The sequence below is a fragment of the Helicoverpa armigera genome, chromosome 4 (assembly GCF_030705265.1).
Source record: "Helicoverpa armigera isolate CAAS_96S chromosome 4, ASM3070526v1, whole genome shotgun sequence".
In the NCBI taxonomy this organism is placed as follows: Eukaryota; Metazoa; Arthropoda; class Insecta; order Lepidoptera; family Noctuidae; genus Helicoverpa; species Helicoverpa armigera.
The window spans coordinates 13,650,181-13,676,950 of record NC_087123.1 but is presented as its reverse complement, the minus strand read 5'-3'; the positions used below and the strand labels follow the sequence as shown (position 1 = coordinate 13,676,950).

Here is a 26,770-nt window from a genome sequence, read left to right as displayed (position 1 = left end):
AAATCATATAAAGTATATCGTAGATGTAACACATAGAAAATAAGTAGATTAAGGATACCAGAGATGGTTAGGCCTCATCGTTGTAGCCCATCGTTCAGCAGAAAAATATTAAAAATTTAGTGTTCATCGATTTATTTACATTTGACACAATATATTCACACACATAAATATTTACAGATTCAATTTCAGGCTTTCTCAATAAGCGTAATATGCGTGACCGTAGATGGGGGCTGGGTGAACCGAGGGGGCAGAGTTGTGCACCACAGCGTTGAAACTGAAAAAAAGAAAAATGTTGTGTAATTTCTATCGCTCATTTGTTTTATGTAACTCGAGGTATTGTGGTACATACCCATGGTGGTCGTCAGCGGTGTACTCGACCTTGCGCACGGAGCCATCAGGCTGCACCAGAGAGTAGTATCCGTGCACGGCGTCTCCGTCGCGGCTCTCGTGCTGGGACTTGTGGTCACCGGTGTGAGGGTCAGACACAGAGTACGCAAAGTCATATTTGGGGTGCGCCTGTTATTTAAAAATACAGCATTGATTGTACAAGATAAGCAGGTAGGTAACTATATTTGAAACAAAAATGCCAGATGTATTTATATTTAGACTTACGTAAGTGTCGTGGCCGTCGTAGTGCGCTACGGGAGCGGCGTAGTACGCTGCAGGAGCGGCGTAGTAGAGGGGCACCGCATGGGCTTCATCGTGACGCACGATACTCTGGGAAGACACGGCGTGACCGTGACCATAGAGACCAGCGTTGGCAGCAGCCAATAGAGCGCCGAAAGCTACGATCTGAAAGTTAAGATGATAATTATTGACTGATTTATTTTAGGAAAAGGATTATAAATTGAAAAGTAGTATTTTTCAAGTGACAATTAAAATTTCAATTTTTCTAAAAAATATAAGAAAGAAAATCCTTTTTTTATAAAACTTACTTTGCTGAACATTTTGTTGTATTGTATGTTACAATCAATTATTGATTGATGTCAATGGACTCGTGATTTGGTTTTATAGTTTACGATAGTCCGAATTTAGCGCAGTGGGGTAGACATGCGTGTGCGCACTAGATCTGAAACATTGACATTTATCAAGGACGCAGTTTCGTGACCAAAAAATGTGATTGATTTAAATAACCAAATAAATTTAACGATCGCGTGAATATTGTACATTTAGAATTGTACGTTATTGATATAAATATATTTATTATAATACCTATCATGTTTCCCAGGGTTGAGTAGGTTAGATAGACTATTCAGTTGCTTCATGTCAAACACTGGCAATCATGCATCATTTCATAAAAATGCTGTGTAATTCACGCAGAGTTTGTACATGTGTATGTATACACTTTTCTAGATAGTTAAACATAAACAATATTTTTTTGCAACAAGAAAATGACTTTCAAAAACATTAGAATCTGACAACGGTTCTATTCATTGCATTTTAATATCATAGCCTAATTTTAGCGTGTTTTGCGTGTATCGTCATAGCGCTTCAGATAAAGAGGTAAAGACTTGTTTCCTCACGGAAAAATTTCAAAAAATTTCTAGGCAGATCTTGATTGAATGTGCTCCCATCCATGTGATACCGTACTTTTTATAATGCAAATACCATCTCAATCGGGGCAACTATCTTCAAGTAAAGTAAAACGAAGTCACATCCGATTTGAGAATGTCGTTTTTAGAAATTATAAAGATAAGATAAGATAATTTTAAAGATAAATAAAATCAAGTACTTTTCGTAGTGGATCAAAGTTTATGCTCTAAGCAAACCATGACCTCTTGAAAAAGGTTCAAATTCATCTTCTGTTCAGTTGAACTATTTCTCTTAAAGAAAAAAAAAAGTTGTATTCAAGAGCATATTTAGATTAGGTAGGATATGTAAAATATGTATGTATAAATAGGATATATTAATATGCATGTAAATAGATGAGTAAATAAGTGCCTATTTCCTTTTTCAAACGTCACCTTTTTCAAAGAACAATGTCAGGTTTCGGCCCATCCAATCAACTTTTAAAACTAAATTCTCACTGACACAAAGTTCTTTACTACAACAATTTAAATATAAAATACTAACTTCTTATAAAATATTTAATTGTTATCTAGAACTTTACCAAAAAAAAATATCATTTTAATAAGTAATTATTTTGTTTATCGAGTTCAGGTTTTTCGTTCTAATAATTTGGAATAATTTGGTTTTGAGAAGTTCAATGCAAAAGTAGAAAACATAGAAAAGCTTCTGACATTAAACTACATAAAAAACTGTAAGAATTTTCACTGTACATGAAATATTTTTATTGAGCCTAAGTTACTATGGACGTCTGACATTGTTCTTTGGACTATTACAGAGGGTCCTAGTCCTTAGTCAAAATGTTATTGTTTTTCCCGTTTGTTATGTTTTAGAATTTCAGACTTGATGAATTCTTTCGTAAGTAATTAAAAAAAAAAAACAAAAATTAGTTCCATTTAAGCTTCCTAATTCAGCAACTATGTAATATACTGAAGTGTTATTTTATTTATAGTTCATAATGTTATCCGTCACTCTTTCGACAAATTATTATAATTGTGTACTTCATAATTGGCGTAATGTTTTGTATGATGATTCAATGTAATGTACTGTTAGCTGTGAAGCTACTTCTCATAAATAAATAAATAAAGAAAATGCGAGTACATTATCATCTGTCTACCAGTTCAGCTGAATTCCCGAATGTTACGTGAAGCAACTGAGCCCTGAAATCCCTTTGTAGTACTAATTTCTCCCAAGAATGACTATTATAAATCTTTTAGTTAAGTAATAGCTGAGAAATCTCGGTATGACACTTCTGGTCATAGGTACATTTCATAGTTGACCTAGGTGATAGGTCAGAGGCAAGCTAATATAATTTCTTTACTTTTCTTCGCACCAGTTCATATTCAGCAAGCAATTCATCAATTGTTGTTCGTGACGCTAATATTAAATTCAAGTATGATATTGTAATGGGTAGGTGTCAAACGTGTTTCAGCATAAAATACATCAGTCAATGTGATTAATGAAATGGTTACACAAAGACATGTTTATTTCTCTGTCAGGAGAATTATGCACCTTATAGTGAAGTTAACACGATTTAGTTGTATTATTGCCTTAACTATTTTGATAGCGATGTCTTAGGTGCGTTCGTACTTGAATGGCTGTTAGCGGATAACAGTTGCAGCAAGTTGAGTATATTATAGGTTAGAAAAACTCTTTACGCTTTGAAGGCGTAACATTAAAGCAGATTATGTTGATCAGAATATTGCTTGGTGTCTGCCATGCGGCTTAAGTTGCGAACAGACAGTTTAATTGGAGTAGAAAATTTGTAGGGTGTTAATTCCGTTCTGAAGTCTTTATTATTGTTGGTAATGTTTTCAATTCCCTTTTAATTTTCAGTCAGATTGAGGATAATCATAGAACATGTAATAATAAAATGTGGATAAGTATATGATTTTTTATTTGGAAAATCATTCATTCTTTTGGTATGTATAAAATAATAAATAGGCACACACACAACAATTATTTATAGATGTACGCTCAGTAATGATGGTAAGCGTGTCCGTGGACGGGGGCGGGGTGGACTGAGGGGGCGGAGTTGTGCACCACAGCGTTGAAACTGAAAAGAAAATACAGCGTTATTTTTGATGAAGAAATAAATACAATTTATCAATTGTTTTTTTATAGATTTACTACAAGATCAGGAAAGAAAGAAGAGGAAAAACATACCCGTTGTGAGCATCAGCAGTGTATTCAACCTTTCGGATGGAACCGTCAGGCTGGGCCAGAGAGTAGTATCCGTGCACGGAGTCACCGTCGCGGCTCTCGTGCTGGGACTTGTGGTCGCCGGTGTGAGGGTCAGCCACGGAGTACGAGAAGTCGTATTTGGGGTGAGCCTGGAGTGTTTCATGAATTAGAATTGTATATCACAAAAATAAGTTTTCATTATAAGAATGTAGTAGTAACTTACGTAGGTATCGTGTCCGTCGTAGTGGGCTACGGGAGCGGCGTAGTGCTCAGCAGGGGCAGCGTAGTGCGCTACGGGAGCGTAGTGGGCTACAGGTGCAGCGTAGTGCGCTACGGGGGCAGCGTAGTGCAGAGGTTCATCGTGACGGATGATGCTCTGGGAGGACACAGCGTGGCCATGGCCCAAGTAACCAGCATTGGCGGCGGCCAACAGCGCGCTCAGGGCTACGATCTGGAAGTAACACTCTATGCTATAGTCACTTATTTACGTTCACTGGTAAATTCACTACATATTTTATTCATTTGTTTATAATATTAAAGTTCAAAAATTTTATCTTACTTTGCTGAACATTTTTGTTGTTTGATTTGCAATGGTCAAAATATATTTGATATCGTTACGAATTGTTGTATGATTTTATATATGAAACACAAAGACGTAAGTTCTGCAGAGGTGGGGCGGAGAAATGTATGCACTTGACTCTGAATAAATTGTCAGGTCTCAAGGTCACAGATACTATAGCTTACGTTACACTATTCGCATTCATAAATGTTGGTAGTTACTTTTAACAATAGAACACGAAACTTATAAAATGAATTCGATTTTGTTTAGTTCATGATATTATTTCATCAAGAGACATAAAATAGGTCCGGAAATGCTTATACTGCTTTTGCTTTTCCATATTTTAAGTGATATGGTTATCAAAAATAAAGTTAGGTACTCATAAAATATATAGGTACTAATCAAAGTTGTAAATATGCTGTTTTCACAGTTAATCAATTTTAGGGTATTCAGATTTTCTTCGACTTGAAAATGTGATGTTTTTGTCTTTTATACCTAAACTGAGGGTTTTCTGTATCAGCTTTAAAATTTTTCGTTCGTATAGGTGCTATTATAATGAAATCAAAGAATCACTGGTACTCATTTGTATCTGATTAGACCAAAAGTCAACCTCAGAAAACGTTGGGCAGAGGTTTCTAAATTAAATATTCACTTCCCACGTTATGAAGAAATTATATTTGTCTTAAAGTATTTCGTTATATAATCAAAAAAGGCGAGTTATATGAAGTAAGTGTCGAGAACAACATACCGGGATAAACAGATGGTAACACTACAGAGATGGCACCAGCAGGATAAGCTTGCGTCTCATAAAAAAGGGCTCTCCAAATGTCTCTAGATCTAAAACTGCTAATGAGTCTAGAGACTAGTAATGAGTACTTTAGACTAATGAGTCTAGTCTTATAGTGTAAAAAAATGTTTTCCTATCTATTCCATTTATTTTTAAAAGACGTACAGCATTTCTTCTTAATAAAATTGACTAAGTTTGTTAATTTATAGTTCCCTTTTCATTTCAGCCGTAACATTGACTAGTGATAATGGACAGTTTTCAGCGTCAGGTTCAGATATTACTCGCCGCATGATCGCTCTAGTCATTTTTCACTGTTCAATGACGTTCTTGTTATCTAGTACTACCTACTACGAGTACTATACAGATGTGACTCAATAATATTATTAATAACATTTTGTTTTGTATTCAAATATTAATTGATGCTTCATTCAATTAAGGGCTTACCCTTAATTATACAAAAATATCTTAATCTTATCATAATCCATATTATAACATTTTTATTTATATTTATAACATTTTTAAAATAACACTATCAAACAAGCGATCATCATACTTGTTACAATATGAACTGCATATTTAAGACAATCAATACATAGATAATTGTAGTTACGTTAAGAAAATAACTCCGATTCATCATAAAGCTCTTGTTCTCATCCAACGTTCTCATCAAAATTAGGTTTTCAGTATCAATTGATAAGCCAAAAAAGTATCTAAGTAATCTAATTTGACTATTTGTTTTGTCATAGTCATGTATGTATGTAAACATACAATGTACTCTGTGATAGACATCCTCTTCCGAGCCTTTTGCCCAACTATGTTGGGGTCGGCTTCCAGTCTTACCGGATGTAGCTGAGTACCAGTGCTTAAATGTTATAGTTTACCAACCGATTTAAAATTGTCACCAATATTTTGTGAATTGTAGCTAAACAGTTTGATGATATTTTAAAGCTAACAGAGTACATATTAAAATTTACTTATAAAAATTAAAAATATAATTACTTTGCTGAACATTTTTGTTGTTTAATTTTCAACGGTCAAGTGTTGATTGATGTCAATGGACTTGCTGAATGGTTTTATATACTAAAAGCATAGCCGCGTGCGTTGTCATGGTGGGGCAGAGAAATGCGAGCGCGCACTTGACTTTGAATACTTTAATGTGTCTCAAGGCCGTCGTTACAATAAAGATAGAATTGATTGTTATAGTGATTTAAGCGTTATTACGTCAAAACGGACATGTAAACTTGACTCGAGATAATCTTACTTTATTGTTCGGTATTTTTATGAACCAGAAAATACGTGAATGTAACGATCCAATTTTATTTAAGTTATTTAAGTAATATAGTACATACATGCTGCATCAACCTTCTATAGGCTTTCAGGTTGCAGTAAAGCTTTGCCACTCTTGCGGTATGCGCGGAAAAGCTATAAATAAAATAAATAAATACTCTGTCTGAGCATTTTATATAATAGACAAGCAAGTTTAAATACATATGCATCCTTAACTTTTAATAAAGAGTAGTAGGTAAATCAAAAATTTATAAATTTTTGCTCTATGTTTCATATTATTTTTATTAAACCCTATTTTTAAGCGAATGGTAACAAAACACCGAAATCGATCTTTCTAGCTGCCACACACATAAATCGTATAAAGATGTAGAACATAATAAGACGTACATAGTACATAGTACATATATCATTCTACGCAGGAGGTTATTTGTTTGATAGGTACTAGTGTCGTCGTTTCAGCCTAGAAACAGTCCACAACTGAACAAAGGACTCCCCAAACTACTCTCCCATGCGTGTTGGTTAGCTTGTGCGTGTTTTTCTTTACCATTTAAAATACACAACAAATAACTTTCATATACATAGCATTCATAAACTAAAAAATTTTGTAACTAATGCTACAACTTGGTCTACATCAAGATATTAAATATGTATAGGTACCTATATTGAATTTTAGTGACAGATGTATTTGTGTGTTTTACTTTTTTTTAAAGTCCCGCCAATCATATGATCACATTCGTAAGAAGAAGGAAGGAATGTTAGAGTGTTAACAATTAATTATCCAAGTTTTGAGATACTCATCGTAATAGAGAAGGGCTGGTTAATATATTCAATCAAGCGATTAGTTGACTGCAATGCGCATAATTATAAAAGATGTTCAGAATCTCATAGGGCTACCTGTACTTTTTTACTGAACTTTTATAATATTAGCCATTACTTCCTTCTCCTTAATGCATTTCGTGATTTAATATTGGTGCAGCATTGTGTTCTAATTTGCACGCGGATTTATGTCTGGTTATGTGATTTATTAGTATGAAATCAATATTTACTCCTCCTATTCCTGATTAAACATGTCATCAGACAGATAAGTGAGATGTTTCATTTGCTTCGCATTTAATTACTGAATTGTAAAAATCAAATGTAACACGTTTTGTATACTTTCATTTCTAGTCCCAATGATTTTGTTAAAATCTACTCATCATCTTTCATTATCTGGCTGGTCTTTTTATTCGACAAAGTAAAATATATAGGTAGAAATAATTAAGGCTGTGGTGTTTTCAAGTCATTTATATTTTCTTCTCATCTCATATCACATTTGCATACAAATAAATAATTGTTTTCTATAGCTAATCGCTCAGTAGTGGTGGTAGTCGTGTCCGTGGACGGGGGCGGGGTGGACTGAGGGGGCGGAGTTGTGCACCACAGCGTTGAAACTGAAATTAAGAAAAAGGTATTTTAGATTCAAGTCTTACAAAAAGCTATACAGAAGATTGTTCTGATAGTAGTGGTACATACCCATGGTGGTCGTCAGCGGTGTACTCGACCTTGCGCACGGAGCCATCAGGCTGCACCAGAGAGTAGTATCCGTGCACGGCGTCTCCGTCGCGGCTCTCGTGCTGGGACTTGTGGTCACCGGTGTGAGGGTCAGCCACGGAGTAAGAGTAGTCGTATTTGGGGTGAGCCTGCAATAAATCAAATCATGAGTAAAAATGTTATATTTCCTAATTGACCAATAGATGGTAATCAATTTTAGGTACACTTACGTATGTGTCGTGTCCGTCGTAGTGTTCCACGGGAGCGGCGTAGTGCGCTACGGGGGCAGCGTAGTGCGCTACGGGAGCGGCGGCATAGTGGGCCACAGGTGCGGCGTAGTGCGCTACGGGAACAGCGTAGTGCAAAGGAGCGGCATGGGCTACATCGTGATGAACAATGCTTTGGGATGAGACGGCGTGGCCATGGCCGTAAAGGCTGGCGCTGGCTACGGCCAAGAGGGTGCCGAAAGTTACAATCTGAAAAAGAAAATTCACTCGTCATTAGACCACGGTAAATCACAATTTTTTTTTGACACAGGACACTCTTATATTATTTAGATCACTCACTTTGCGGAACATTTTGATGTATTGTATGTTAGAATCAAGAGTAGATTGATGTCAATGGAACTGCTGAATGGTTTTATAGATCGCGGTCAAAAAGTATTATCGCGGTGGGGCACACAAATGCTCGCACGCACCTTGACTATGTACGTAACTATGACAACGTATTTCAGACCTTGTAAGTTACAGTTCCGACTGTAATGCGTGCTGAGGTTGTTGTGTATGAAGTAATTGAAATAGTTTTTTAGGGTGAAGTGTGCATGCCACCAAAAACCCAATAGGGTGGTTTTATCATGAGGGATATGGTATCTTCCTGTATCATATTCAGTAATATTGTTTATTGGTTAATAAAATAAATATTGGTAGGTGCCTAAGTACGGAAAGTGGTACGTTTGTAACAATTTGTTGCGTGTTTTTAAATTAAATCCTTTATTTGTATATTGTGACTTTGTGAGCCATAAAATGAGTGGTTCATAATGCATGCAGTTTGTGCAGAGACCACAAGTGTAATTATAAATAAAATTATATTATTGAATAAATGATTGTTTATAGTTTTATTTTTGTCTTCTTCCTGTTACTTTCTTCAACGGGTGTAAAGAAATTATTAATTGTGTTATTAATTGTGATGAAGACTCCTTACTACTGTCAATCAGGTAGATCGCTTTACACAGGGTAAGACAGAGACCCAAATACAAATAATAATGTAGGTAATAATACTTTGATACAGTACATATAGAAAAAGACTAATATTATTTTTCTTGTCTCATTTATACGATAAATTTTGTTACATTAGTGTGTTCGCATGTAAAATATTTATTGTTTGTGTGATATATGTATGTACATTAGTAACGACTTGTGTTGGGTACTTCGTTCTTTTTCTGTATTGTGACTGTTTTAATGATAAGATTACGTACAAATCCCCATGAAAACCTAGACCTGAAAGAAAATAATTAATATCAGCGTGCCTGATGCATTACAAATATTCAAAATATCCTAAACACTCCTAAAAAAGAAGCGCAAGAAAACGCGGGTATTCGGGGATCGAGAAACGTTACTAGCTCCACCGTCATACGCCTTCTTTGGAACCTCCCCTTTTATTTTGATAGAAAGTCACCAATCAATCAAAACCTAGCCGCGCCGCGGTATCTCTTTCGAACAACCCGCAGCCCCGGCAGGCCTTTTATCAATACCATCAATAATAAATATTGATTGGATATAAATATTATTTTATTTACGAAGTTTGATGAAAATCATCATCATCACAGGCTCTCAAGCACAGGTTGCCTCTCACACAAAGATGGATTAAGAGTTAATCACGATACTCTTGTTCAATTCGGCTTGTTAATCTCTAAATAGAATCAACAAAGAAAAATATCCCTTTTGTGTATATTATCAGTTTTCAAATCAACTAAAATACTTGCACTGAAGCAAACTCATTGGAGTTCCCTACTAGTTTTATTTTTCGGAGTCCCCAGTTATCCACAGTAAAGGCATTGTAAATCATCAAATTGTAAATAAAAAAGTCGTCTCGCTTTACACACGGAGTTTATGACAATTTTTACAGACATTTGACCTTTTTAGGATTCCGTACCCAAAGGGTCAAACCCTATTGTTTTCGCTCCTCTGTCCGCCCGTCCGTCTGTCACCAGGCATCTCATGAACCGTGATAGATAGAGAGTTAAAATTTTCACAGATGATGTATTTCTGTTGCCGCTATAACAACAAATACTGAAAACTAAAATATAATAAATATTTTGGGCAGCTCCCATATAACAAACGTGATTTTTTTGCTAATTTTCTAAATAATGGTACGAAACCATTCGTACGCGATTCCGACTCGCACTTGGCCGGATTTTTTTTTACAGTTGCTTTTGTTACAATACTGTCAATTGATCTTATTATGGGCACGACCTATGGAAATGGTAGGTATAAGATCAATGCACGTTGATACAATTATTAAAAAAAGTACATTTATTGTAGCGTAACTACTTTTTTTTAAATTTCAAATATTTTTATATTTTTGTACTCTAGCAAATTGTTTTTCGCTTTAGACTGAAGATTTTGGGCTCCGGTGGGTTATAGGATAGGTAATTTCAAATTAAATTAATAAACCAAATAATTTTAATATGATTTATTTACAGGATAAGTACATTATTTACAGAAATAAATATGAAGAAATATCACAGTCAGTTATTGATCGTTCAGTAATGATGGTAGTCGTGTCCGTGGACGGGCGCGGGGTGGACTGAGGGGGCGGAGTTGTGCACCACTGCGTTGAAACTGAAAATAATATTTTTAGATAAATACATGTTTGACGAATCAAATATAGCATTCGACTTATAAAAATGCTTTGGTTCTTACCCGTTGTGAGCATCAGCAGTGTATTCAACCTTGCGGATAGAACCGTCAGGTTGGGCCAGAGAGTAGTATCCGTGCACGGAGTCACCGTCGCGGCTCTCGTGCTGGGACTTGTGGTCTCCGGTGTGAGGGTCAGCCACGGAGTAAGCGAAGTCGTATTTGGGGTGAGCCTAGAGTGTTTCATATAAATTAGAATTGCATATCACAAAAATAAGTTTTCATAAATATGAATGTAGTAGTAACTTACGTAGGTATCGTGACCGTCGTAGTGGGCTACGGGAGCGGCGTAGTGAGCTACGGGAGCGGCGTAGTGCTCAGCAGGGGCAGCGTAGTGCGCTACGGGAGCGTAGTGGGCAACAGGCGCGGCGTAGTGCGCTACGGGGGCAGCGTAGTGCAGAGGTTCATCGTGACGGATGATGCTCTGGGAGGACACAGCGTGGCCATGGCCCAAGAGACCAGCGTTGGCGGCGGCCAACAGCGCGCTCACAGCTACGATCTGGAAGTAACACTCTATGCTATAGTCACTTATTTACGTTCACTGGTAAATTCACTACATATTTTATTCATTTACTTATAATTTTTATTTAAAAAATTGTAATCTTACTTTGCTGAACATTTTTGTTGTTTGATTTGCAATGGTCAAAATATATTTGATAACGTTACGAATTGTTGTATGATTTTATATATGAAACACAAAGACGTAAGTTCTGCAGAGGTGGGGCGGAGAAATGTATGCACTTGACTCTGAATAAATTGTCAGGTCTCAAGGTCACAGATACTATAGCTTACGTTACACTATTACACTATTCGCATTCATAACTGTTGGTAGTTACTTTTAACAATAGAACACGAATCTAATAAAATGAATTCGATTTTGTTTAGCACATGATATTATTTCATCAAGAGACATAAAAACCTCTGTTAAATCCGGAAATGCTTATAGGTACTGCATGTTTTGCTTTTCCATATTTTAAGTGATATGGTTATCAAAAATAACGTTAGGTACTCATAAAATATATAGGTACTAATCAAAGTTGTAAATATGCTGTTTTCACAGTTAATCAATTTTAGGGTATTCAGATTTTCTTCGACTTGAAAATGTGATGATTTTTTCTTTTATACCTAAACTGAGGGTTTTCTGTATCAGCTTTAAAATTTTTCGTTCGTATAGGTGCTATTATAATGAAATCAAAGAAACATTGGTACTCATTTGTATCTGATTAGACCAAAAGTCAACCTCAGAAAACGTTGGGCAGAGGTTTCTAAATTAAATATTCACTTCCCACGTTATGAAGAAATTATATTTGTCTTAAAGTATTTCGTTATATAATCAAAAAAGGCGAGTTATATGAAGTAAGTGTCGAGAACAACATACCGGGATAAACAGATGGTAACACTACAGAGATGGCACCAGCAGGATAAGCTTGCGTCTCATAAAAAAGGGCTCTCCAAATGTCTCTAGATCTAAAACTGCTAATGAGTCTAGAGACTAGTAATGAGTACTTTAGACTAATGAGTCTAGTCTTATAGTGTAAAAAAATGTTTTCCTATCTATTCCATTTATTTTTAAAAGACGTACAGCATTTCTTCTTAATAAAATTGACTAAGTTTGTTAATTTATAGTTCCCTTTTCATTTCAGCCGTAACATTGACTAGTGATAATGGACAGTTTTCAGCGTCAGGTTCAGATATTACTCGCCGCATGATCGCTCTAGTCATTTTTCACTGTTCAATGACGTTCTTGTTATCTAGTACTACCTACTACGAGTACTATACAGATGTGACTCAATAATATTATTAATAACATTTTGTTTTGTATTCAAATATTAATTGATGCTTCATTCAATTAAGGGCTTACCCTTAATTATACAAAAATATCTTAATCTTATCATAATCCATATTATAACATTTTTATTTATATTTATAACATTTTTAAAATAACACTATCAAACAAGCGATCATCATACTTGTTACAATATGAACTGCATATTTAAGACAATCAATACATAGATAATTGTAGTTACGTTAAGAAAATAACTCCGATTCATCATAAAGCTCTTGTTCTCATCCAACGTTCTCATCAAAATTAGGTTTTCAGTATCAATTGATAAGCCAAAAAAGTATCTAAGTAATCTAATTTGACTATTTGTTTTGTCATAGTCATGTATGTATGTAAACATACAATGTACTCTGTGATAGACATCCTCTTCCGAGCCTTTTGCCCAACTATGTTGGGGTCGGCTTCCAGTCTTACCGGATGTAGCTGAGTACCAGTGCTTAAATATTATAGTTTACCAACCGATTTAAAATTGTCACCAATATTTTGTGAATTGTAGCTAAACAGTTTGATGATATTTTAAAATGTACTACATATATGGTACCATTTATAGGGCGTAAAATAAAATTTTAACAACAGATTATGTAAGATTCACACTGTATTTAAGAATCGCATATCACAGTCATTACGTACAAAATAATAAATAGGCACATTACAATCAGTCAATGTTGATTATTCAGTAGTGGTGGTAGTCGTGTCCGTGGACGGGGGCGGGGTGGACCGAGGGGGCGGAGTTGTGCACCACAGCGTTGAAACTGAAAATAAGAAGAATATATTTAGATTCAAGACTTTCAAAAAAAGCATCGGTATAGAAAATTTTTGAAGAAGTGGTACATACCCATGGTGGTCGTCAGCGGTGTACTCGACCTTGCGCACGGAGCCATCAGGCTGCACCAGAGAGTAGTATCCGTGCACGGCGTCTCCGTCGCGGCTCTCGTGCTGGGACTTGTGGTCACCGGTGTGGGGGTCAGCCACGGAGTAAGAGTAGTCGTATTTGGGGTGAGCCTGCAATAAGTTGAATCATGACTGAAAATGTTATATGCCCTTATAGTCCCACAGATGATAATACATTTTAGGTATTCTTACGTATGTGTCGTGTCCGTCGTAGTGTTCCACGGGAGCGGCGTAGTGAGCTACGGGGGCAGCGTAGTGCGCTAAGGGAGCGGCGGCGTAGTGGGCCACAGGTGCGGCGTAGTGCGCTACGGGAGCAGCGTAGTGTGCGGGCTCATCGTGACGGACGATGCTTTGGGAGGACACAGCGTGGCCATGTCCCAAGTATCCAGCGTTGGCAGCAGCCAACAGGGCGCTCAGAGCTACGATCTAAAAGTAATAATGTGTTATTACAAAACTGCGTAAAGATGTAAATATGAAAAGATTTTTTATTTATATTTTAAATTATGCAAAGTGATAATTAATTTTGTGAGTACTTATTCCAATTTACTTATAAAATATAAAAATATAATTACTTTGCTGAACATTTTTGTTGTTTAATTTTCAACGGTCAAGTGTTGATTGATGTCAATGGACTTGCTGAATGGTTTTATATACTAAAAGCATAGCCGCGTGCGTCGTCATGGTGGGGCAGAGAAATGCGAGCGCGCACTTGACTTTGAATACTTTAATGTGTCTCAAGGCCGCAGTTACAATAAAGATAGAATTGATTCTTATAGCGATTTAAGCGTTATTACGTCAAAACGGACATGCAAACTTCACTTGAGATAAGTTCACTTTATTGTTCGGTATTTTTATGAACCTGAATATACGTGAACGTAACGATCCAATAACTTAATAAATTATTTTTTGAAGATATTTAAAGCAATGGGTATGTATTGAAGTAATATGCATACATATTACATCAACTTTCTCCAGGCTTTCAGATTATAGTACCGACTTGCCGGGCCTGCATACCGCAAGAGTAGGGTAAAACCATCTGAAAGTTTTCTGTAATATATTTAGAAGCAATTTCAAATACATAGTTACATTTGATAAATGAAAAGAAGATAGTACTTCAAAAATTTATCAAGTTTAGGTCTGTGTTAAATATTATTTTTATTATGCTCAATTTTTAAGCGATTGATAACAAAATATGGTAATAGATCTTTCCAGCTGCCACAGATAAATCGTATGGAACATAATAAGACGTATACTGCATTTGAGTAGGTATTATTATGTTATTTGTTTGAAATGTACGAGTACGTGTGGCGTTGCCACAGCTGATAAACGTCCACTGCTGGACAAAGGACCCCCTCAAGCTTGGGGGATTTCACCATCTTTACTACGCTGGTCATATGTGTTGGTTAACTTGTGCGTGTATTCCTGTAATAATACTATATTTTATGTGTTTTACTTTGCTAAGTCCCGCAAATTATATGATGGCATTTGTATTATTGTCTTAATAATTAAAATCTATCTAAGTTTTATATTTTCAATAAAGACGAAAATTATGTCAAATGTCCATGTTGCGCCCACCCCAGTCTCTGTTGGAAGCTCGGTACTCGAAGTTGTTGACTCATAAATCTACCTAGGACAAGTAGTCCAATTAGGTAGGTCCAACTTCGAGAAACAGGTCAACCGCCGAATCCAAATCGGCTGGGCAGCATTCGGGAAACTACGCAATGTCTTTTCGTCCGACATACCTCAGTGCCTCAAGACGAAAGTCTTCAATCAATGTGTGTTAATGTTGATGACTTAGGGCACCGAAACGTGATCTCTCACTATCGGCCTCATCTCAAAGCTCAAAGTCGCTCAACGACCTATGGAGAGGGCTATGCTCGGTGTTTCTCTATGTGATCGAATCCGAAACGAAGAGATCCGTAGACGAACCAAAGTCACCGATATAGCCCATCGGATTAGCAAGTTGAAGTGGCAATGGGCAGGCCATATTGCTCGCAGAGCAGATGGCCGATGGGGCCGAAAAGTGCTGGAGTGGAGAACACGGACTAGCAAGCGCAGCGTAGGACGTCCACCAACGAGGTGGACAGACGACCTTATAAAGGTCGCCGGAAGACGCTGGATGCAGGTCGCTTCCAACAGGTATCTGTGGAGATCAAAGGAGGAGGCCTATGTTCAGCAGTGGACGTCTTATGGCTGAGATGATGATGATGATGATGATCCAAGTATTTGAGACACTTATCGTATGTGAGACGGTTAAAGATCTTTAGCATACTGTCTATAATAATATCTAGTTACTTTGTATGTATCTTTAGTAACCAACTGGTTAAAATATCCGTTCAATCAAAAGACTTGTTCATTGCAATGTGCATAATTATAAAAGATGATTAGAATCTCATAGGGATATCTGTATTTTTTTACTTAACGTTAATATAGCCATTACTTCTTTGCCCTTTGTGCATTTCGTGGTATTATAGTTATGCAGCATTGTGTTGTAATTTGTACATGGATTTACGTCTGGTTAAATGTGATTTATTAATGTAAAATCAATATTTGCTTCTACTATTCCTTATTAAACGTGTATTGAGACAATAAGTGAGATTTTCCATTTGCTTCGCATTTAATTACTGAATTGTAAAAAATAAATGTAATACGTTACGTATAAAGTATACATGTGTACATTTCCAGTCACAATGATTTTGTTAAAATCTACTCATTATCATTCAATATCTGGCTGGTATTTTTATTTGACAATGTAAAATATTTAGGTAGAAATAATTAAGGCTGTGGTGTTTTTAAGTCATTTATATTTTTCGTCTCATCTCATATCACATTTGCATACAAATAAATAATTGTTTTCTATAGCTAACTACTCAGTAGTGGTGGTAGTCGTGTCCGTGGACGGGGGCGGGGTGGACCGAGGGGGCGGAGTTGTGCACCACAGCGTTGAAACTGAAAATAAGAAGAACATATTTTAGATTCAAGTCTTTTTAAGAAAGCCTTACGATGTCTGTTCTAATATATGGGGGACATACCCATGGTGGTCGTCAGCGGTGTACTCGACCTTGCGCACGGAGCCATCAGGCTGCACCAGAGAGTAGTATCCGTGCACGGCGTCACCGTCGCGGCTCTCGTGCTGGGACTTGTGGTCGCCGGTGTGAGGGTCGGCCACGGAGTAAGAGTATTCGTATTTGGGGTGAGCCTGCAGTAAATTAAATCATGAGTAAAAATGTTACATACCCTCAAAAACCAACGGATGCTCAAAAATTTTTGGTATACTTACGTATGTGTCGTGTCCGTCGTAGTGTTCTACGGGAGCGGCGTAGTGCGCTACGGGAGCGGCGTAGTGCACTACGGGAGCGGCGGCGTAGTGGGCAATAGGTGCGGCGTAGTGCGCTACGGGAGCAGCGTAGTGCAAAGGAGCAGCGTGGGCTTCATCATGACGAACAATGCTTTGGGATGAGACGGCGTGGCCATGGCCGTAAAGGCTGGCGCTGGCTACGGCCAAGAGGGTGCCGAAAGTTACAATCTGAAAAATAAAATTCACTCGTCATTGGACCACCGTAAATCACAAAATTGTATTGACATAGGTCGTAAACTTTTCTATTATTTAGATCACTCACTTTGCGGAACATTTTGGTGTATTGTATGTTAGAATCAAGAGTAGATTGATGTCAATGGAACTGCTGAATGGTTTTATAGATCGCGGTCAAAAAGTGTTATCGCGGTGGGGCACACAAATGTTCGCACGCACCTTGACTATGTGCGTAACTATGACAACGCATTTCAGACCTTGTAGGTTACAATTCCGACTGTAATGCGTGCTGAGGTTGTTGTGTATGAAGTGATTGAAATAGTTTTTTTTAAGGTGAAGTGAAAAAACCAACAGGGTTGTTTTATCGTGAGGGATATGGTATCTTCCTGTATCATATTCAGTATCTAATATAGTTGGTAGGTTAATTTAAAAAAAATCGGTACAAAAAAACGGTACGGTATGGAAAGTTGTAGGTTTGTAACAATTAGTGGTGTTTTTTTTTAATTATATCCATTGTGTGTATATTGTGAGTCATAAGATGCTCTATGGCCAATGATGAAGATGAGCGCTACATAATGCAGTATGTGCGGCGAAAATAAGTGTAATTCTATTTAAAATTCTAATATTGAATAAATAGTTTCTTTTTATCACGCTTGTTTAATTCTTGTCTTCTTCCTGACACTTTCTTTTATGGGTGTTCTTTTATGGTCTTTTATGGGTGTGGGTGAACTATGTTCTTAATTGTGATTTAGAACCTTTATTACTATCAATTATGTTGACCCAATGTAAGACAGAGGCCCAAATTAATAAAAATAATAATGTAGTAAAAAGCTACTTTGATAATACATCTAGAAAAAGGCTATTATTATTTTATTGTTTAATTTATATTTATACGATAAATATTTTTGATTTTATATAAGAGTGACATATGTAGATTAATTACTATTTGTGTTGGGTACTTCGTTTTCCTGTATTGTGAATGTTTTAATGATAAGATTACATAAAAACCTCATGAAAACCTGGACCTGTACGTCGATTCTATAAAATTCGAACAACAACTCGTAATTCACTTCTCATTTCACTTCGCTATTCACTCTCACTTCATATTCGGTCTAAATGTCATCTCATACTTTACCTGTCAAAATCTCGAGTTTAATTTAGTTCAACTCGCAAACACGCTCGAAAGTGTAGCGCTAGTGTAGTAACTCACGGCGGATTCAGATGCGAAGTTTAGAGTGAAGCTTATAGAATCACATTGCTGGAAGATAATAATTAAATATAATAATAGCAGCGTACCGGATGCGGCACAAAATGTTTTGATAGTCGAATTTCTTTAGTGATTTTCATTAAGTTGATCTCCCACGAAAATGATTCTGCCATGGTTGCCTCCCACACAGAGACGGATTGAGCGTTAATCACCACACTCTTGTTAAATTAGGCTTGTTAATCTCTCAGTAGAATCAACTAAGAAACATATCCCTTGTATATTAACTATAATTAAAATCAACTAAAAGACTTATTAATTCCTGCACTAACGCAAACTTATTGAATTTCTTCTAGTCTTATTTCTCGGAGGCCACAGTTATTAACAGTAAAGGCACTGTAAATCGTATAAAAAACTTCAAGCATCCAGGATAAAAAGTTGTCTCGTTTTACATACGAAGTTTATGAGAATTTTTACAGGCATTTTACCTTTTTTTATAAGAGTTGCTTTTGTTACAATACTGTCAATTGATATTATTATGGGCACGACCTATGGAAATGTATAAGATCAATGCACGTTGGTAGAATTATTAAAAAAAGTACATTTATTGTAGCGTAACTAATTTTTTTTAGATTTCAAGCAAATTGTTTGTTGCTTTAGACTAAAGATTTTGGGTTCTGGTAGGTTATAGGTAATTTCAAATTAAATTAGCAAACCAAATAATTTTAATTTGATTTATTTACAGGATAAGTACATTATTTACAGAAATAAATATGAAGAAATATCACAGTCAGTTATTGATCGCTCAGTAATGATGGTAAGCATGTCCGTGGACGGGGGCGGGGTGGACCGAGGGGGCGGAGTTGTGCACCACAGCGTTGAAACTGAAAATAATGTTTTTAGATAAGTACATGTTTGACGATTCAAATATTATAGTATTCGACTTATAAAAAATACTTTGGTTCTTACCCGTTGTGGGCATCAGCAGTGTATTCAACCTTGCGGATGGAACCGTCAGGTTGGGCCAGAGAGTAGTATCCGTGCACGGAGTCACCGTCGCGGCTCTCGTGCTGGGACTTGTGGTCACCGGTGTGAGGGTCGGCCACGGAGTACGCGAAGTCGTATTTGGGGTGAGCCTACAACAGTTTTTTTGAGCGTTAAAATTACCCAGTATGAGTTACAGTTGAATAACGTTTTGGAGACCAAAATAGTGTACATACGTAAGTGTCATGTCCGTCGTAGTGAGCCACGGGAGCGGCGTAGTGCGCTACGGGAGCAGCGTAGTGCGCTACGGGAGCGTAGTGGGCAACAGGCGCGGCGTAGTGCGCTACGGGAGCAGCGTAGTGTGCTGGCTCGTCGTGACGGATGATGCTCTGGGAGGACACAGCGTGGCCATGGCCCAAGAGACCAGCGTTGGCGGCGGCCAACAGGGCGCTCAAAGCTACGATCTGAAAATATACGTAAATTAGTAAAAACTCCTTCCAAATTTTGCAAAGTGCTCCAAAATAAATTATATATTTTTTTATTGTTACACTCACTTTGCTGAACATTTTTGTTGTATTGTTTGCAACGATCAAATGCTGATTGATGTCAATGGACTCGCTGAATGGTTTTATATATAAAACGCAAAGTACGTGGGCGGTGGGGTTAAGAATGCGCGCACTTGCTTTGACTGGCAGGTATCACATGTCCACAAGGTTGTTTTAAATATTAATTGATAGCTATTACATTCTTTCATAGTTATAACGTTACAAACGAAAGTTTATTTTATCGTAGCTCATTGTGAAGCACAAAGCCTCACGGGCATGTTCTACAACCGCTTTGTTTTCCAAGAAAGCAATATGCAGTACAACAGAGGAACAACAATACAATATAAGCAAAAGACAAAACGAAAAGATTATTAATCGTTCATATTTATTTATTTACAAACAATAAAATAACACTGAAATCATCAATGGCACCTATGTTGTGCATGATATGATTATTGGCATGTTTCAGCACCTTAGTTTGCCGACCTAACAAATAAATTTTGAAATAGTGTTATAATTAAATCAGTAAGATTCCAATTTATGTACATTATTTTTTTCACGTTTAACGACTATGTTACTAATTGTGGTAATTAATCATCTTTCATAATATTTTCGTACCTGAAAATGTGTTAATTAATAATAATAAATTTCAGCGCTTCGTTGCAATATTGAGTTGAACAAGTCCATTGTTATCTTTATTTTTTATCAGATTTAGGTATTTTTATAGTTTCTTGGAACGGCTTAAAGAACGTTTGAACTCTTGATACGGTGATAAAACTCAGCTTAGCTGCATTGCTTTTGTAAATAAAAATAAACAAGAAGGGGTCGGAGGAAGTGATACATTTGCCCCAGCATTTTACAAAGGTTGGCCATATGTCAAGTGTGCAAGTTTGCCTAAAAATTGATCTCTCCATAATTCAGGATTCCGTCATCACATCCCCAATTGACCTATGGTTATAGGTCGAACTCGCAAGTACAACCATCAATTCTAAAATGCCTTAGTCGAATTAATATCATCTTCCTTTTTTGAAATCAGTTTTGATAAGGAACTTATAATAATAACTACTCGCTTTCTTATGGAGCACCACAGTTTAGTGGAAACTTGTAAGGAATGACTCAAGCTTACTCAATGCGCTCCTAGAACCAGCAATAGGGCTGTTTGGTCGAATAAAACCTGATAAACCAGAATAGAAAGCTTTTGCTATGATAACAGTTAATGTGTCAGCTATTATGTCACGTGAAATTATTCCAATGCCTTATTTATTGTTCCTTATAAGACCCATTCAATATAAACCAGTTGTTATTCCGAAATATTGAATCGCCTAGTAACAGACGTACTAGGTAATTCAATATAAGTGTGATATTATCCTGAAACTGTAAATGCGAATGTGCATTCGTTTGTTATGTATGCTTCTATAAAAAAATGGGCTGACGTTATCTAGATGACGTTTATATAGGATATCTGTTTTTCATATTAGTATCCTGTCTTTTTAGGGTTCCGTACCCAAAGGGTAAAACGGGACCCTATTGCTTTCGCTCCTCTGTCCGTCCATCCGTCCGACTGTCACCAGGCTGTATGTCATGAACCGTGATAGTTAGAGAGCTGAAATATTCACAGAAGATGTATTTTTGTTGCCGCTATAACAGGGCCGTAGCTAGGGTCGAATTTGAGGTAGGGCAGCATTAGTTACAGGTAGGGCGGAAGTAAAAAAATTATCATAATTGATCTGCCGTCGAAACACGGGCTCCTAAATCAATCACCATGTATATCACCATCATGTGAATAGTTATTCGTAGACAAATAATTACTGTGACAGTGCATGAGCATGGATCTAAGAACTATTAAATCCTCAATGATGAAGAACAAGTGAATAAGATGGTTGAACTTCCAGATTTGGATGTAGAGATCCACGTCTGAGTGAGAGTGAGGTAATAATTAATTATTGGGTGGGGTGATACGAGTAAATAGAAACGACCAAAAATACCATTAAGATCACATTGTTTTTGCGTACTTATTATAATAATTAACTAACATAATAATAAAAAACATTTAAAACAGCTGAATTCTACGATTCGCCATGTTATTAAAAATGCGAAGAACTTCGTTCAGATCAACTGATTTTGTTCTTTTTTTTTCAAAGGCCAGAAATACCATACCAGCCATTCTCTCGTGACCCATTGACAGCCTTTGAGGCCTATTGATTGCAGTTAAAGTTGAAAACGTAGATTCACACACTGCAGTGCTACATCCTATGGTCGCCACAGACGCAAAAAGTTCATATGTATCTTTGAACGCCTCTCGTTGCCTGTACAAAACTTGCAATGTATTTTCCATTATATCCTCGTTACGACTCAAGTAAGCTTTAACCACACTAGCCTCTTCTCTTGATGGAATTTTCAGACCTGAAAAATTAGTTAAAATTGTAAATTGAACATGACAATTTTTTTGAATTATTTTTTTTTTTAAACTTACCCAAATTTTTCAGTGGAACCATTTTATCTACATCCAACTCATCAAGACTTGCAATCGAATTAATTAAATCATCGTTGTCCGAAAACCTTCTTTGTAATTCAGCAATTAAAATGTCCAACGTTTCGAAATACTCAGACTTAAATGGCTCGTGGTTCTCATCTATATTTTGTCTGGCGGAGGAACAGGGGGTGTACGTCAAATAGTCATCCATCCGATTTGGTTTTTTTACTTGCCTCTTCGAGGTCTGTGTCCTATTTTCAGATTCGCCGCAGTCATTGCTTGTTAAAGACTTAGCTTCTTCCAGAATTTGATTATACATTTGATTTGATCTTAATTTAATAATTTCATCTTTGACACACTTTATGATTGTTATGGCATCTTTTAATCCTGCGCTTCGGGCTTGCAAAGCTTTGTCTGCAGGTTGTAGCGTGGATAAGATTTTTTTGGCCACAACCATGGCTATTCGGAATTCCAGATCAAGCATGACTTTTTTAATACCTATACTCTTGGCGACGTCATCACCGTTGAATCTGCCATTTTTAATTTCTTTCAAAGTCTGCAAAATCGATGAATAATTATCGTATACAACTTTTGTAACTGCTAAATGTCCAGACCAGCGTTGTTCGAGGAGTCGGCCAATCCTTTTTCCATCATATAAGGCAGCTATTTTGCCATGATGAAAGAATTCATGTAACATGATGCATTGGTCAAAAAATAAACGAATAAAAGTCATTTCTGAGATAGTCCTGATGACTATTAAGTGCAAGCGATGGTTATAGCAGTGGACGTAAGGAATTTTTCGGCCCAATTTATTTTCTATTCTAGTCGCAACTCCTGAAACTTTCCCACTCATTACACTTGCGCCATCATAGCATTGGCTAAGCATACAAGAGGGGTCAATGTTATTTTCCGTGAGAGTATTTAACGTTAATTCCGTGAAAGTGGCTGCATCAAGATTTTCAGTAGTCTTAACCATCAGCAACGACTCATTGACGACACCATCCTTGACGTAGCGTATTGCTAATGCAATATTTTCGCGGTTATTTTTATCTCTCGTCCCATCTTCCATTAGAGTAAACCATTTCACGTCAGATTCATTAATATCTTTGACAATGGAACTTCGTACCGCTTGAACCATTGCTTGAATTATTTGATTTTGAATTTCGGGTGAACGATATGATGCGTTTTGTGGTATATGAGTGAGAACCTCGTTCAAATTTGGATCTTTCATACATGTGTATTCAAATAAATTCTGAAATAATCCTTGTTCTTTTTCTTCTTCCAAAATATAATTTCCACGCAAAGCTAATTCGTTGACAATTAGAAATTGTATTACTTCCATGATAGACTTTACATAATACCTATATTTTTCTAATACTTTTTGATTTATTAACGTTTCAACACTGCTAGATGTAGATATTCTTTGTAATTTCTCCTGCCACATCGACATAGCTTGAATATGAGAAATTGATTTTTCATGTTTTGGAAAACCAGTTTTAGAATCAGTGGCATTTTTCCAGTTTCTAAATCCTGTGGAAGTGTACGAAGTCTGTTTGCTTCCATGAGGTAAAAATTGCTGGCATGGATAGCAAAAAGCAGCATCTTTCTCGACAGAATACTGCAACCATTTATAACGCTTGAACCAATCGGAAACAAAGGCCCTGTTGTGTTGTTTTGGATATGTGTCTAAAACAACTTGTTTTATTGGTTCTCCGATTTGTGCAATATCAGACGGAATACCATAGCTAACGTTACCTGTTGCTACGGAACTAGGAGTAGCGATTGTATTTGGTGCTTCCACCTGTTTTGAACAGTTAGGTTTTTCGTGGTCAATTTGCTCCTCAAGTCTTCGTTTTTTTCCAAAGAAAGCCCGTATATCCATCGCGAAATAAATGAATCTTCAATTTATAGCAATACAAATAACAATTGTATCGATTTTTGTCTAAAGCACTCTTCACCGTACACTTCACTTAACCAAACTACAAACAATCATAATCAATCTTTAGGTCAGGTTTAAAAGGGGATTCCCCGTACCATAGATTGCAATATAGCCCATATTGCAGTCTATGGTACGGGATTCTACATCACACAGATATTGGCGCCAGTACACGCTCAATCTGGATCACGATCCAGATCTTGCCTTCTCGCTCTTAGATAAGACGGTGTCCCTTTCAGACTCCTACGTGAAAGGGACATAATTCAGTTGAATCTTCAACTGTTGACAATTGTAAACAATTGAAAAGGTGGCTAAAATGTCATGGGCGTCCGCAAAAAGGGAAAAAAAATTAGCTGATTGAGAGGTTAGTCATCGAATATTCGTATTCTAATTCTTTGTATAAACCCATCGCTTCATGAGATGGCGCTTCGAATGCCATCTATACACAGAACAAAGAATTATTATAATATGAAATGAATGTCACAATCTGTGGTAGGTAAGTATTTTCGGAAAAACTTAGATACCTATCGCTACATTTTTTTTCTCAAACTATGAACAAACAATTTAATTATAATAATTTATCTTAGTTTTAGATATTTTTAAGGTAGGGCATTGTGGTTTCAAGGTAGGGCATTGCCCCACAATGCCCCCCCCCTAGCTACGGCCATGCGCTATAACAACAAAATACTGAAAACTAGAATTAAGTAAATATTTTGGGGGGCTCCTATACATTTTATAAATAATAGTACGGAACGGTTTTTTATTAACTCATTTTGATTAATTTGTATGATAAATAGTAAATAATAAAAAAATACTTTCATTGTTATCAACTGTAAGGAATTTTAGCGAATTAATTTATTTCTCGAATGCTCTGATTGATTAGGTACTATTGACATGGCGATTGCAAACTTATTGGAAATATTATTTTTATACCAATATGTTTATTTATCTTTCCACTATATGTATGTATGTGGTATACAATTGGTGAAATTATCAGCCTAGTGTACCTATTATTGTATGGAATTCACGTAGGATAACAGCATTAACGTAACTGTATATAGGTTGATAGATAACAGTCAGTTAAAGATTGGGATATTTAGATTATGTCATAATTATGTAGGAATTCCACTTTGTACCTACACAGCTACGTAATAGCGTCCTAGAAAGCAGTCAGTTTGTTATGCTAACTTATTTTCTTCGTGAGGTAATAGATCCGAATGAGATAATTTTGTGTTTCAAGTTTGAAATGTTCATGAAGGAAATTGTGTCACTTGATATGTTATATATATTTTGTTCTTTTATCTTTTTACATGTATTGTTTCATGCCTCAAAAAAGTTTGAATGCTACAGTTAATTTCGTAGCAGGTTATTTGATAATTGAAAGAAAGATATAGATTTTTCAGTTATATTTTATAGTCATCATTTCACATTCATACAAAAATATAAATAGGTAGGTTGCAGGTCAAACATTCATTAACAATCACTCAATTAGGAACGTTCAGTAATGATGGTAGCCGTGGGCGGGAGCGGGGGCGGGGTGGACGGCGGGGGCGGAGTTGTGCACGACAGCATTGAAACTGGAAAGAATGAAGTTCACATTAGGCCTATAAAGTTAATAAGTAAAAATAATCATTCTTTCAAAAGATTTCTTTATAACTTACCCATGGTGGTCGTCAGCGGTGTACTCGACCTTGCGCACGGAGCCATCAGGCTGCACCAGAGAGTAGTATCCGTGCACGGCGTCACCGTCGCGGCTCTCGTGCTGGGACTTGTGGTCACCGGTGTGAGGGTCAGCCACGGAGTAAGAGTAGTCGTATTTGGGGTGAGCCTACAATTTAAAGAATCGTTTAGGAATGTTGATTTACTCAATGAAATAAAATGTAAAAGTTCTAGTAGTAAAAAAAGCTTACGTAGGTGTCGTGTCCGTCGTAGTGGGCTACGGGGGCGGCGTAGTGCGCTACGGGAGCGGCGGCGTAGTGGGCGACGGGGGCAGCGGCGATGTGGGCGATGGGGGCGGCGTAGTGCGCTACGGGAGCAGCCGCGTAGTGAAGGGGGGCAGCATGGCTCTCGTCATGACGGATGATGCTCTGAGAAGACACAGCGTGGCCATGTCCCAAGAGACCAGCGTTGGCAGCAGCCAAGAGGGCGCCGAAGGCTACGATCTGGAAAAGTGAAATTGGAATATTTTTTAAATGTGCTTTTACAAAGAAATTATTTTTTTAATTTTATTTTTGATCCTCCAATTTTGCTTACAAATATATTTTATCTATGTTTATTTTTTATGAATGTTTTAAAAATAATTGTAGCAACTCACTTTGCTGAACATTTTTGGTGTGTTTAGATTGTAAGAATCAAAAGTTGATTAATGTCAATGGTCCTGCTGTATGGTTTTATAGAACGCGGGCAGCGCGTGCGCCGGCGCGGTGGGGCGGAGAAATGCGCGCGCACCTTGACTCTAGATAACTTTGACATGTATCAAGGTCGCAGTTCTTACAATACGAGACTAATACGTACGCATTGATTTGTGTCCGGAT

General features: G+C 36.8%; 6 protein-coding genes across 6 annotated transcripts; all 6 read right to left on the bottom strand.

Annotated features, from left to right (window-relative positions):
• Positions 1-195: 195 nt before the first annotated feature.
• LOC126055938 (cuticle protein 8-like) lies at positions 196-4,321 on the bottom strand. Its single transcript, XM_064034388.1, has 5 exons — positions 4,310-4,321; positions 3,988-4,201; positions 613-740; positions 350-516; positions 196-274 (listed from the first exon to the last, which is right to left on the bottom strand). Exons 1-5 carry the CDS (start codon positions 4,319-4,321, stop codon positions 196-198), a joined length of 600 nt encoding a protein of 199 aa, XP_063890458.1.
• A 3,362-nt stretch (positions 4,322-7,683) lies between these two features.
• On the bottom strand, positions 7,684-8,491 carry LOC135116812 (cuticle protein 8-like). Its single transcript, XM_064034387.1, has 4 exons — positions 8,480-8,491; positions 8,144-8,389; positions 7,896-8,062; positions 7,684-7,813 (listed from the first exon to the last, which is right to left on the bottom strand). Exons 1-4 carry the CDS (start codon positions 8,489-8,491, stop codon positions 7,735-7,737), a joined length of 504 nt encoding a protein of 167 aa, XP_063890457.1. The 3' UTR covers positions 7,684-7,734.
• A 2,183-nt stretch (positions 8,492-10,674) lies between these two features.
• On the bottom strand, positions 10,675-14,191 carry LOC110375280 (cuticle protein 18.6). Its single transcript, XM_064034386.1, has 8 exons — positions 14,135-14,191; positions 13,755-13,988; positions 13,507-13,673; positions 13,348-13,423; positions 11,436-11,450; positions 11,079-11,327; positions 10,835-11,001; positions 10,675-10,753 (listed from the first exon to the last, which is right to left on the bottom strand). Exons 1-8 carry the CDS (start codon positions 14,144-14,146, stop codon positions 10,675-10,677), a joined length of 999 nt encoding a protein of 332 aa, XP_063890456.1. The 5' UTR covers positions 14,147-14,191.
• Positions 14,192-16,369: 2,178 nt separating this feature from the next.
• LOC135116811 (cuticle protein 8-like) lies at positions 16,370-17,194 on the bottom strand. The gene is made up of 4 exons (XM_064034385.1): positions 17,183-17,194; positions 16,843-17,088; positions 16,595-16,761; positions 16,370-16,511 (listed from the first exon to the last, which is right to left on the bottom strand). Exons 1-4 carry the CDS (start codon positions 17,192-17,194, stop codon positions 16,433-16,435), a joined length of 504 nt encoding a protein of 167 aa, XP_063890455.1. The 3' UTR covers positions 16,370-16,432.
• Positions 17,195-19,044: 1,850 nt separating this feature from the next.
• LOC110375249 (cuticle protein) lies at positions 19,045-26,588 on the bottom strand. The gene is made up of 8 exons (XM_064034384.1): positions 26,551-26,588; positions 26,147-26,398; positions 25,898-26,064; positions 25,742-25,813; positions 19,837-19,900; positions 19,519-19,746; positions 19,268-19,434; positions 19,045-19,182 (listed from the first exon to the last, which is right to left on the bottom strand). The coding sequence occupies exons 1-8, from the start codon at positions 26,560-26,562 to the stop codon at positions 19,104-19,106; spliced, it is 1,041 nt and encodes a 346-aa protein (XP_063890454.1). The 5' UTR covers positions 26,563-26,588; the 3' UTR covers positions 19,045-19,103.
• On the bottom strand, positions 21,477-24,369 carry LOC126056615 (zinc finger MYM-type protein 1). The gene is made up of 2 exons (XM_049850284.2): positions 22,301-24,369; positions 21,477-22,230 (listed from the first exon to the last, which is right to left on the bottom strand). The coding sequence occupies exons 1-2, from the start codon at positions 24,180-24,182 to the stop codon at positions 21,878-21,880; spliced, it is 2,235 nt and encodes a 744-aa protein (XP_049706241.2). The 5' UTR covers positions 24,183-24,369; the 3' UTR covers positions 21,477-21,877.
• Positions 26,589-26,770: the final 182 nt, after the last annotated feature.

Bases quoted from the DNA above. Each gene is read 5' to 3' on its own strand.
- LOC126055938 (XM_064034388.1), bottom strand. The intron at 741-3,987 runs GACACGATACCT...GTCTCTATGGTC, and splicing joins TCCCGTAGCCCACTACGACG to ACGGTCACGCCGTGTCTTCC. The intron at 275-349 runs GTATGTACCACA...TCTTTTTTTCAG, and splicing joins ACCGCTGACGACCACCATGG to TTTCAACGCTGTGGTGCACA.
- LOC135116812 (XM_064034387.1), bottom strand. The intron at 8,063-8,143 runs GTAAGTGTACCT...GATTTATTGCAG, and splicing joins ACGACGGACACGACACATAC to GCTCACCCCAAATACGACTA. The intron at 7,814-7,895 runs GTATGTACCACT...TCTTAATTTCAG, and splicing joins ACCGCTGACGACCACCATGG to TTTCAACGCTGTGGTGCACA.
- LOC110375280 (XM_064034386.1), bottom strand. The intron at 11,002-11,078 runs GTAAGTTACTAC...GAAACACTCTAG, and splicing joins ACGACGGTCACGATACCTAC to GCTCACCCCAAATACGACTT. The intron at 10,754-10,834 runs GTAAGAACCAAA...TATTATTTTCAG, and splicing joins ACTGCTGATGCTCACAACGG to TTTCAACGCAGTGGTGCACA.
- LOC135116811 (XM_064034385.1), bottom strand. The intron at 16,762-16,842 runs GTAAGTATACCA...AATTTACTGCAG, and splicing joins ACGACGGACACGACACATAC to GCTCACCCCAAATACGAATA. The intron at 16,512-16,594 runs GTATGTCCCCCA...TCTTATTTTCAG, and splicing joins ACCGCTGACGACCACCATGG to TTTCAACGCTGTGGTGCACA.
- LOC126056615 (XM_049850284.2), bottom strand. From the start codon at position 24,182: ATGGATATACGGGCTTTCTTTGGAAAAAAACGAAGACTTGAGGAGCAA. The intron at 22,231-22,300 runs GTAAGTTTAAAA...CTAATTTTTCAG, and splicing joins GGTTCCACTGAAAAATTTGG to GTCTGAAAATTCCATCAAGA.
- LOC110375249 (XM_064034384.1), bottom strand. The intron at 19,901-25,741 runs TTACTGAACGTT...AAAACCATTCAG, and splicing joins CCCGCCCACGGCTACCATCA to CGAGTCCATTGACATCAATC. The intron at 19,747-19,836 runs GTGAGTGTAACA...GTATATTTTCAG, and splicing joins CAACAAAAATGTTCAGCAAA to ATCGTAGCTTTGAGCGCCCT.